The sequence below is a fragment of the Myzus persicae genome, unplaced genomic scaffold (assembly GCF_001856785.1).
Source record: "Myzus persicae strain clone G006 unplaced genomic scaffold, MPER_G0061.0, whole genome shotgun sequence".
Taxonomy (NCBI): Eukaryota; Metazoa; Arthropoda; class Insecta; order Hemiptera; family Aphididae; genus Myzus; species Myzus persicae.
Genome location: NW_019102905.1, coordinates 1 through 12,760, shown reverse-complemented (window position 1 = coordinate 12,760; position 12,760 = coordinate 1). Strand labels below are relative to the sequence as shown.

Below are 12,760 nucleotides of genomic sequence, written 5' to 3'. Positions count from 1 at the left end.
ATGTGCAGAAATGGGGTGTTCTCTTTTTGGACAGAGTATAAATGTATATTTATGTATTTTACTAAATAAGTATTGCAAGTGAATACATAAATATAATGTTGTGTAAACCAGATAATATGTTAGTATATCTGTAACTAAAATGAATATGTTCAATAAAATACACAACCTGTATAATATCGATAATCTAAATTAGTATTTACTATTTGGTATTCTATGAAAATACATCCCCCAACCCTAACATAGATGTAAGCTACGTACAATAATGAACTATATTATTATGTATTTATGTACATTATGTTATATCATAATCCTACATTAAAATAATGAAATGTTAAAAAAACTATATATTTAATTAAGACATAATATTTTTTTGTGACATTGATTTGTGTTTAAAAGATTACATAAATTATTTAAACACAGATATTAAACCAATAATGTTACTTAAAATTGTTAATATCAAATATCCATAGTCTTCATGCTTGTAGAACTGGTCTTGCGTTTTTTCCTTGCAAATTCACATTTGTTGTTGCATATCCCGTTCCACCCTAATAGTAATACAAAAAAATAAACCATAAAATACAAAAAAAAATTAGTAATGTATAATCCTTACCCTTTGTAAAGGTATGATATCTTTTTCTGTTAATTTATCTCCATTCAAAGGATGTAGCCAATCTTTTTTAATTAGCTTCTCAAAACATTCCATCGTAATCACATGACCACTAGAAACCAACAACAGCATAAGTTAACTTTATATTTAAAAAAACACTGCCATAGTGACATATTGTGTATAAAGTGATTGATATATACGTTGTACGAATAACAGCTGCAGGTACAGCATTGCTTAATATGTCATGTGTCACTGCACACATATAACGATTTTCACGAATTGCCAAAGATTTTTTATCACTTGGGTCATTTACTAGTGTCCACTTAACATCCACAAAGTTTTTTAACTTCAATGGTCTGCCACTCATTGGACAATAAATAGTCTTATCCTTAAAAACAGAATACATGCAAATAAAATCTAACTGCAACATTGTTTGAAAAATAAAAATACATTTTTTAACAACAAATTCTGCATAATGTAATCACCAGATATCAATTAAAAGAAAAAACCGAGATTTAATTATTTTCATAAAACCCAATAACTTGTGTGTTTGGTTGACGGTTGTATCCCAGAGTCCCCAGTTTCAAAAATGTCCAATTCATGAAATGAACACTTTTTTCAACTAGATTACATTATACAAAACTTGATGAAATAAATAACTGGATTAATTGTAAAAATGCACATAAAATCAAGGGGTTAAAGTGATTTTACCCAACAAATGAGCTATAAAAAATAAATATTTTATAGTGATATTTACTGTGATAATAATATAGGTATATATAAGTTATAGGTAGTATTATAACTATAACTTTTTAATAATAATCTAAATTGTAATATTATATGTTTTTACTGGTTTTGACATAGGCGCTTTATTAGCATCAGGTGTTTCCGATGGTACCCAAAAGCTTGGCAGCTGCTTATCCAAACCATTGGCCATGTTTGAAATAGATGATACATTTTTTTCTGATCGTTTCTGAGATTTCATTTTGTAAATATCATTTTGTCTTTTCACCATACTTTCTCTTTTAAGAAAATCATTGACTTTGGATTGCTGTTCAGCTCTGCCTAGTTCAGCTAGTTCTTCTTCTTCCTTGTGTTTCTGTTTCTCGTACTCCTTCAGTTTTCGACAGTACTCAGTTTTTTTAGTAATCATGTATTGCAATAAAGCTTCTTTATCAAATAGATGGCCTTCAGGTCTACATAACAAAATAAATAGCATACATTTTACCATAAAATTTCATTTTTAGCTGATGATTGGCAAAATTTTCATCACTTATATTTAAACTCACGAAACAATCGGAGTTCTGCAGGGTTGTAATGTCAATGAACAACAGTCAAAGCTCTTAATGGAATCTTTACCGACACGCTCGTTTTGGGTTCCATAACCAGACTGAGAAGCATCTTTTTGTTTCTCATGATAAGTGTAAACAGCACCTGCTGTACAATTCCTAGCATGTCTTGTCATCTTAACCAACTGAAAATGTAATAATGTTATACGTAAGTTGAAAAACAATAGCTAACAAAATTAAAAAGTACAATAGGTAATGTTATTACTTGCCTATCACTAATCAGAAACCAAAAAACAACTATTCAATGAGCAGATAAATAATTTTTGAAATTACTTAATAGTTGATTTTTATATAAAACGTTTAAAAATTATTAAAATAAAACATTTATACTTGGTAATTAATGAGTATTATATGACAATTTAAAAGTCAATTAAATTCACAAAGCAGTCTAACTGTCTAAGTCCCCTGTGAATCGTTAATAATTATTAATTCATTTTATTTATTTACGAAAATCATAAAACAGAATATCACTCTATCACGGTATTAGTCAAAACGATTATCAAAATACAAAAATCTTTGTTGTTACCACGTCTTGCCATCGGCACACTTACCTTAGTTAGTGATTAGAATAGTGTTGCTACCACATTGCTACCACCACAGTTTTATTACTAAAAAATGATGAGAGTATGGAAAGCGTAACACCAAAGAGGGGGGTTTTCGAGTACTCGATTACACACGGTAGTGCGGAGTAGCAGGGTGCCAGGGTAAGATATATATATGTATAGATTATTGTATTTTTTCCACGGACTAACATCTTAGCATTGAACTATATGATAACTATCATAATATAGTCCAATGCATCTTAGTCCTTGATTTTTTCGTAAATGCGGCCTACACAACTGCGAGATGTTGTTATACAATAGGTCTTGTCTTGAAGTATGACCAGGATAAGGTCTACACAGATATATAGAATAATATAACATAATATTTATTTTCTACATCTGTGAAGGTCTATGATTGCTATTTACAATTATTTACAAGATAGCCCCTCAACCCTCAAGACTCTGTTCTTTTGATATGCTGGGTAGAGGACATGATCGTGATATAATAAAGATACATTGATCGTGCTATGGAGTAACCAGCTGTATAGCTGTATAAGTAAAATATCTAAAACCGTCGTAGTGGGTAGTTTGTACCACAATTAATGGCATAATAAAATATATCTTTTATCGTAGTTCAAACACAGCAGCTGATAGAATAGCAGTAATGAAACATTTTGAGCTATATCTACAACCGTGGCCGACAGCCACCACCCTGCATTCCATCTATTCTGTGCCCTGTGGTATAATTATTTATTATTTTGTTTTCAAAGTGGATTGATTCTTACGAAATACAAAAAGTATTTGGTGGAGGGGAGGGGGAGCTTGTTTACTGTAAGTTCGGTAAATTTATAAATTTGATATGAATCGTTTATATTTATTACTTGTATCTTTGTCCGGTGTCCTATTATGTACCTCTAAAAATATAATACTATATACATTTTTATGTAGAACAGTGAAATAAGATATAATTTTTTACGTTTTATGTTTTTTGAAATGAGTAACAGATTAAAAAAAAACCCATCTAAGAATAATATTCGGAACAAATTCACTATACCAACCCTCTCACAATTGAAACGGTTTTAATTAATAAAATAATAGTTTTTGGTAAACAATTTTTACACAAACAATTTAAGCATAAAAAAATTGTAATAGCGAAGGGAGGGCTGGTAAAGTGCATTTAATCTCAATTTTCAACATGCTTATGTCTCTATTTAAATTATAATATCATAAACATATTATTTATAATGAACTCATGTTCATCACATCTATATGATATCTATAAATATAAATATAATAACAGATCAAAGTTAGTCCTTAAAAGATTATTTAAATACTAAAAAATTAAGTAATAAAATGTATTTCAAATTATTAATTTCACCGTTATTTTCAGTTCTTTTAAAACCTTCATGAGCATTCTATAAATTACTTTTTAAAGTTCTACTGAGTACATTTTTTTTATCTATAGTGATTAAAAATAAAATACCTAACAAGAGATCTTTTGAAAAAATTCCTAGAACTTTTTAATTCATTCAAAAATACTGCAATAATTAAGGAAATTGTTAGTATTCTATTCTATATAATATATAACAATATATTAATATAGGTAGGTACTATTATTTGGTAAACATCAGCAACCAACATAAAATTGATTTCAACAACAAATTTTAACATTTTAATACTGTAGAAATTAAACCATTAAAAAAATTATTCCAAATGTGTAATGGCATAATAATTTTCACTTTAATAAAGAGTAAATACAATAAAAATATATGCAGTTTACAGTTATAAACAATAATTTATGTAAATAATAATATATTTCACTAATTAACAAACAAAAAATATAATTTTATCGTTATGTGAGATACATAAAAACCTAAAGCATAAATAATTAAAAACAATAATAACAATTTATAATACTTTCTTAAAAGTTATATTATATTATAAAAGAATAAAAGCTAATAATTAGTTTTATATTTCTTAATCTCTATCATTATCACGTGTATATTAGGTAACTGTGCTTTGTTTGGAGCTAATAAAGCTTTTTGAAATCTATGATAATAATCAATTAACTGTGAAAATGCTAATTGTAACAGAGAAGCACCCGTTGTTAGATTAGGAAATGAAGGCAATATCTCTTTATTGATCTCTTCTAAAGACATCTTCCAGGTAGAAGTGAATGTTTTAGTCAATCCTAATTGCCTTGACTCTGAATCAATATCTCGACCATTCTCTGCATCTATAACAAAGTTCATCATTCCACCAAAATAAACATGAAGTACTTCATCAACATAATCTTTACTTCTTGCTGAAAGCTCTTCTTTAAATCTATCTACTTCAAACGTACTATCTCTAACACGTTCCATTAGAATTCTCAATACCAAATCATAATTATTAATTAAAAATATTAAACGATCTTTACGAGTCTTAAACATAGTGGCAAGGCGTAATACAAACCCTAAGACTTCTTCAGTTAGGCTACAAATTAATTCAGGTTCACATTTATTGTTTTCACTGAATGAAACTATAGCTGATACAAGTTCGGCATATCTTCTCATAATGAAGTGAGGCTTCTTTTCTTTATTAAATTTAGAAATATCATAATCTTTAACACTTTGAATATGTCGTTTAAGTATAAATCGAAATCTGGTCCCAATCATTGCAAGAATTGTATCCCAATACTGTGCAAGCCCAGGAACTAAACGATTTTGACAAAGTGTTTGATAACGCATACTTAACTGGCCACATAAAAAAAGCGCTAATGCATCATAGCAGTTTTCAACAAAATGTTCTAAATGTTTAATCAAAAGTCCTAGAGTTTTACCCATGATTTGAGAGAATAATCCCTGGGCAGTAGGTTGATCTACTTTGAAAAACTCGCAATCAAATTTATATTCTCGACAAGCATTATCTACAAGAGCATACTGGACCGATCTAAATATTGCCTCAAATGATAAATTGGTCAAATTATTTTGATGTGGTATGATAATTGAATTGTCAATTTCATTGAGAACAGATGCTCTGTTTCCGATTGTAAAAACAGTATTTTTTTTTATTGATTTTTGAAAAAGAGTACGTGATGTTGTATCCTCCACTGCTAATAGATCATCCTTCGTAGCTGCTTCTTCAAATTGTAGCTTCTGTAAGTAACTCAAGTATGATTTAAAATAAGTAAAATAAACTTTACTTAAGGCGTCGACATATTCATTATAAATTTCTTGAGCAGATATTGAATCATGATTGAGCAGGAACTCAAACAGGAATTTATACTCAAATAAAGTGTTTTGTGGTATATGGTAATTTGTAGTAGGTTTTTTAAATTTATTTATTTGTTCCAAAATAAAATGTCTAATTTTTGATGTAGCAGTAATTTTTAGTTTTTCATACACATCCTTCACATCGTTTTGGGATTTTACATCTTTGAAATTTTGTTCATCAACAAACAATATTTTGTAGTTCAGTACAGACAAATGTGTTGAAAACTTTTCATCTGTCACTGAACATGTGGTTATGACTGAAATAAGTGTTTCAGACACAATTACATCTTCGATAAATTGATGCATGAGCCCTTTGAAGGACTGTCTATTACAGAGTTGTTGAGCCATAAATATTGATCTCTGCTGTAACCTAGTAATTTCATTTGTTATATTTTGTAATTCCTCTTGAAAAGTATACAATACTGATTCTGTGTGTTCCAATACGTTTTCACAATGATTCAAATGTTTATGTAATGTCACTATTTGATCTCCAGACTTAATATATTTTTCCACATCAAGGTTCTCATGATTTTTCAAATCAGATTCTACCTGCTGAGAATAATTATGTAAGTCGGTTTCCGATTTAAGAATTTGATCCAGTACATTGTCATCTAACTCAATATATTTCTTGTCCATATCAATGAAATAACGAAATTCAAAAAATTATGAAAAATTAACAACTAGGTATGTAAATTATTCAAGCGTAAACACACATTATATAGAAAAAAAAGTTAAACATTTATCAAACAATTTTAGTTACGATATGGATAGTTTAGTTTTCGATGACAAATATAATATATTAAACAGTAAACACTTGACACCGTCTTAAAAGTATAGAACAATATAATATATACGAGATACGTGGAGATCAGTGAACAATCGTATAGAACCAACCACAGTACCACACTGCTGGCACTGTCAGCTTGTCACTGAATAGTAAATAGTACTGTACTATTGTCTAATGAGTATTAAGTGTCAAGTATACATAGACACATAGACTGACCACTAATGACTAATTATTAATGAGTATCGAGTATTAAACTATTGTAGTATTGTACACTGTCTTTACACTTTTTTTTATCTTTCAAGTTGTTATCACGGGCTAAGATATCTTTGATAATGTATGAGGTATGACACATATTTGGTACTCTATGATTGGTATACGGAATATAAGTGGTACACTGTTATTAAATGATGATGAATATAGGAAGCGCTAGATGCGCACATGCTACATAGTACATTTGCCGAATACCGACGCTTAAGTCGATTGATATTTGATGTTGAATGGTGAGTAGTGACTAGTGAGTGCTCATGACTCAACTACTCAAGCTTCAATCCCTCACAGTGGCTAAAGTCTTTTTTACATTCCGTCCTGACTCTCTAAAGGCAAAACATTATATTAGCTTTAAATACATTGTATTAGCAATTTGCTTATTTTGATTTATTATATTAAATTATTTAATTATTGACCTATTAACAAATTTTTTGGCAATAGATCTTCTATGTACCCACTAACCTACTAAATAAACAGGAAAAGTGGCAAAATCTTCCAATTCTCAATTCATACACACTCAACATAAATACACGCTAAAAGTACATTCTCGTACTCGAAAATATTTTATGGCGAAACATTTAGTCTAGTATTTTAATCTTATCTTTAAATGGGCATTTGAAAATGCTAAATCAAATTTGTATAGAAATTCGAACATAGTATAATATATTATCCATAAGCTATTAATAATTGGTAAATTAGTTGTATGCAGGATAACATCATATTATAAAGTAGGCGATTTGATTATCATGGACCAATCGTTATTTAAAAAACATTTTTGGGAATATTTTTATACCTAATTTTAATTCATCAAAAAATATAAATAATATAATGTTATTATTAAATAAATAATATTTTTATGATTGAATGTGTATACTAAATCTAATTTTTAGTAAAGCTGTAGAAATTACAACAATAAAATAAACAAAAGAACAAAATTGTCCGCCTTTACAGAAAAAAAATGAGTTTTTATCTGGGGAAATTTTATCTGTGTCGATTATATAATAAACTTCTACAGACCGTTGTAGAATTTATTGACAATAGACATATTATAGGGACATACTTGTAGTCTTGAACTAGTTTACCTCGGGTAGATAACTAGATTACTCATTCTACATAATTCATACAATTTAGTATTTTAATATTTTTATGCAAGTTAAATTTTTGTCTGCCCAAGTTATGCATAGACTACAGACACACAGTTGTATTCTTGTCTATTTTTGTGCAGTGTTTAAAAAAACTTTTCATAATACTATGTCCCTAGATATGGGGAAACGGATGACGGTCTTCGAATAAATCGTGTTGGAAATCTGATACTTATTGGCTATTTTAGTATTTTACATAAAATCTTCTGTTACCTAATAGTAATGCCATTTAATTTGATATGGACATTTTTGTAATGTTTCTCTAAGAACGATATAGTAATATAAGTCCGAGATTCAGATACTAGTATTGAGTATTCACATGTTAATGTGTTATAATGGACTTATTTATTAGATATACAATATTGACATAAATAAAGGATCTTTTAAGTTTACGTTTATTCTAAAAAAATGTTACCTATAATTTGAACATGAGTTTGTGATAGATATATATTAAAACCAAATTTATATTTTGTAAGAACTATCTAAAACAGGCAAGAAACATTAAACAATGAATTATTTAAATAATATTGCAAGTTACAACTGTTTCATAATATTATAAAGAACTAAATACAATTGAAGAAATTAAATTGCATTTTATTAAACTTAAATTAAAAAGTACAAGACCCTTAATTTATACTATTATAAAATAAATATAATATAAATAAATATTATATACCATTGTGATATCTTAATTTAGTTTTAATTATAAAAATTGTATTGGATCATTTAATAATTATGACTATTATTTGTGGCACATCCATACTAAAATAAATTGTTATGATTAATGCAATAAATTAAACAAAAAGTTTTTGGAATATAATATTTTATAATCAGTCAAATTTTTTTAATATCTAAATACAACATCAACAACTTTTTACCTACATAGACTTTGAAATAATATAATATAAAAAACATTTATAAATAATTCAAAATTGGTACTTTGAATATTTTGTTATTTCTAGATAAATACAATGTACCTCTATAAATTATTTAATCAAATAACAACGTTTTTTCTTGATAGAATTTAACATATCATTGTGCACTTTTCCAGTAGATGAAAAATAAAATATTGTCTGATTTTCTTTTAATAATTTGTTTTGTACCAATGAATCATCATTTATTTTTTTGCATTTTAAATCATTTATTACATTTTGAACCTTTGGAAGTTTATTTTCAATTAACATACAATCAACCTCTTTATCTTCAAATTTTAAATTAGATAATTTTATTTTCTTTACATTCTTTGGTTGAATTACAATTGTATTTGAATAACACTTAGAATCAATTTTTGATATTTTGCTTTTGGAATTAAATTGCTTTAAAGATAGTCCGCTTGAATATTCAGGTGAACTATCATCAGATGAATCAAGCCTTAAATCATTGATTTGATGTCTTTTGCGAGCTACACGTTTTGAATTATCTCTAGCACCTTTATAAGAATTTAATTTAGATGTACTTGGTTCATATTTTGTGCTGTTTGAGCAATTTATTACATTATGGCTCACTTGTTTAAAAACATGTTTGTTTAATTGATTATTTTCCTTCATTGTTATATTGTTATCAACTGCTCCAATTTTTAACAATTTCTCACACATAGCTCCAAATGCAATTATTTCTGCATCTTGGTCTTCACCCAGACGTTCAACATAATGATCTTGAGTAGACAACTTAAGATCAATTTTAGGAGATGTAGAATTTAACTGTTCCAATTTGTTTGGATCATCAACTACAATTGAATCATTGTTTTTGATTTCTGGATTTCTTAATTCATTAATCAAAGGCAGTGGTGAAATTACAGTTGAATTGTCTGAATCTATTTGTTTAATAGTATGTGTCTTAGAACTATCTAAATCTATATTTTGTGAAAATGCATTTAGTAGTTGGTAAGCTTTTTTTAAATGTAATTCCATAAACTGTTGGGTATTTATATCTGACAATTCTGTATTTGTACTAGAAATATTACCATTCATTTTTGCTATTAATTCAAATAATAAGTTTTCATCTTGACTATTCAAAATAGTTAGACCTGTATTTGACACTATTTTCTCAATTATAAATTTACACTCTGCTTCGTTTAACTGACTTGAGCCATGGACAATATTGGTTTCAATTATTTTTTCGTCAGAAATATCATCTGAATTGGTCAACATAGTAGATGTTGTAAAATTATTTTTTTCATGAGCATTAGACAAATTCAATTTATCAATACTGTTAAAATTTTCAGAGGAATGTGAAATATCCAATAGTTCATCTTCATTATTAAAATTATTTAGTTTCTTGCACTGGTGACCTACCACATTCTGAAACATAATTTGACCAATTATTACATCAACATCATGTTTAATATTATATATTTATATTCATACTATAACATTTACGATTTACAATAGCATTTTCAAGAAATTACAGAGTAAAGATTGTGAACAAACCAACTAATAACTTCAGCACCTTGAAAATGTAACCTATTAATACTTAGAATTTATAGCTAAATACATAACAATAACACATAATTAAAATAATAATTGATTTTAAGAGAAGTCACTTATAATTTTATATAGGCACTACAGAAGAACTTAATTGATCCATTTATAGACTGTAATATTTTATATGTGCTGTGTAAGAATTTAGTTTTATTACTTCAGAAACCACAAATTCTAAACAATTATTACAATATTAAAAATCTAATAATAATACGTAGTTATTAAACAAATATTTATACATTTTTTAATAAGAAATAATGGGTACTCATTAATTATTTACTATATTATCGTGTTATTTTATACAACACTTGCTACCTAAAGAAATTGGAAGTTTTTATTGATATTATTATTTGTAAGTTATGACCATTTTTAAACTGTACAATTTAAAATGATCATAACTTACTTATAGCAAATTAATATTAGTAAAATCCTCCAAGATGTCCTAGATAATATTTTTACCTTTAAATTTTATACGAGGTAATTTACTCTAATTTTAGAAATTACAAAGTAAAATGTATTAATGTCATACTAAAATTTGCCATGTTGCACATTTTTGTAAGACAGAAACAACAAATGCCCGTGTAGCGTCCTCTTAAGAGGATGTCAGAGCAATGTTTATTTCTCTCTCAGACTCAACACACAACATATATAAATAAAATTATTTCACCTAAAATAATTTTTTATGATTTTTGAGTAACCTTGAATTAAATTCACCTACTTTAAAAATTATAGAGGATAATATTGTCGAGGGTATGACATAATATAGGTTTTATACTTAATTATTATTTGACTTTCAAAATAAAATAAAAATGGTGTTTAAATTATTTTGAGACAATATTTAGGCAAATCATTTGTCATACCTTCAAAAATATTATTCCCTATCATTTTTTTAATGGGTAATTTTACTTTCAGCTTACTAAAAACATGAAAAAAATGATTCTGCCTAAATGCAATTTTCCAATGGGCCAGAGAGAGAAAACAAACAGTGCACTGACATCCTCATAAACTATAACCTTTCAATTTTTTTAATATACTTACAAATTTTGACTGTCTTGGATTTTAATCAAATATGGTAATTGAATGAAAAAATCTTAATTTCGAAAACTTCAAGAGTTTGTAATAAATAGGAAAACATCAAAATGTAACAACTAATTCTAAACATTTTTTATGGACAATAATTTAAAAAATATTAAACAAAACCAAAATAACTTGTATAGATTGTTTAATTTAAATAAAGTACAAAAAAAAGATTCATCAAAATTCTTAAAAACAATTTTTAATTTTAATTTTAAAGTTTCCAGTTAAAAAAAAATTAAATATACTAATATAAATTTGTTTAGTCAAATAATTTGTCCAATAGATACCTCACTTATAGTAACTAATATATTATATACTATTGTATTAATTAATTAATTTCATTTTAAGCCCAATGGCTTATGCTGCCGAGGATATATATAAAAAAAAAATATATATTATATACTACTGACTATTACTTACTTCGTTTGACATAATAAAATCAGTTCAAATCTGTTCAAATCGTGTAATAATAATTGTAAGTTGTTAATTTTAAATTAGTAAACTGTCAGGAACTCAATAACTTATAATATACTATTTAATAATATCTTATTATTTTACAATCAGCTATCTGTCTCCAACAAGGACAACGGACTACTTAACTGTCGGCAATATAGTCTATTGAGTAAAACTACTAACTTGAAACTTCTCTACGGTCTACAACTACAACTGTCAACTACTATAAGTAATATGGAAATCAGAAGATGAAATAGCCTATGATAGCAACCATTGATTATAGAATATTCTATAATCAATGATAGTGTGGTGTCTACCGGTGCTGCCAAAAGCGACGGTGGTCGTAACGTGACACGGGCGCCGGCAGAACACTACGTTTACTCCTGGATCAGAAGGTTTTTTTATATGAGGAAAATGCGCAAAACGTTCGGTGGTCGATTAAATATTTTATTGAAAAACTAAGACAGGTTAAACTAAAAATGGTCGTTTCGCTCGGGTCGTCGGTCGTAAGAGCCGAGACGTTGGGCTGCTCGAGTCGATTCGAGAGCGTAAAAGTGAGTGAGGTCGTACGGCAAAACGTGAGCGGCTTCGAGCCCGTAACGGCGAAAAATTCGGTTCTCGAGGCGGGAGACAAAATTGTAGCGAGACGACCAAAGATAATACAAATAAAAGTTTAACAATAATTCACACAGTGAATAATACAAGGAACATAAAAATAATACAAGTATAAATCGTTTACACAAAACAACAACAATACAAAGGTAGGAACGAATGACAAAATGGTAACGACAAAATAATTACG

General features: G+C 27.6%; 3 protein-coding genes across 5 annotated transcripts; all 3 read right to left on the bottom strand.

Moving 5' to 3' along the window:
• Window positions 1–359: 359 nt before the first annotated feature.
• LOC111033370 (nitric oxide synthase-interacting protein homolog) lies at window positions 360–2,609 on the bottom strand. 3 transcript variants are annotated; one of them, XM_022314065.1, is made up of 6 exons: window positions 2,508–2,609; window positions 1,897–2,081; window positions 1,458–1,803; window positions 808–995; window positions 611–719; window positions 360–545 (listed from the first exon to the last, which is right to left on the bottom strand). In XM_022314065.1, exons 2-6 carry the CDS (start codon window positions 2,070–2,072, stop codon window positions 474–476), a joined length of 891 nt encoding a protein of 296 aa, XP_022169757.1. In that variant the 5' UTR covers window positions 2,073–2,081; window positions 2,508–2,609; the 3' UTR covers window positions 360–473. The 3 variants fall into 3 exon arrangements, with proteins under 3 accessions (XP_022169757.1, XP_022169756.1, XP_022169755.1); XM_022314064.1 differs by lacking the exon at window positions 2,508–2,609 and adding an exon at window positions 2,162–2,498; XM_022314063.1 differs by lacking the exon at window positions 2,508–2,609 and adding an exon at window positions 2,166–2,498.
• A 1,680-nt stretch (window positions 2,610–4,289) lies between these two features.
• LOC111033369 (vacuolar protein sorting-associated protein 52 homolog) lies at window positions 4,290–6,842 on the bottom strand. The gene has a single exon (XM_022314062.1). The coding sequence runs from the start codon at window positions 6,386–6,388 to the stop codon at window positions 4,454–4,456; it is 1,935 nt and encodes a 644-aa protein (XP_022169754.1). The 5' UTR covers window positions 6,389–6,842; the 3' UTR covers window positions 4,290–4,453.
• A 1,867-nt stretch (window positions 6,843–8,709) lies between these two features.
• LOC111033373 lies at window positions 8,710–12,754 on the bottom strand. The gene is made up of 2 exons (XM_022314067.1): window positions 11,926–12,754; window positions 8,710–10,248 (listed from the first exon to the last, which is right to left on the bottom strand). Exons 1-2 carry the CDS (start codon window positions 11,935–11,937, stop codon window positions 8,935–8,937), a joined length of 1,326 nt encoding a protein of 441 aa, XP_022169759.1. The 5' UTR covers window positions 11,938–12,754; the 3' UTR covers window positions 8,710–8,934.
• Window positions 12,755–12,760: the final 6 nt, after the last annotated feature.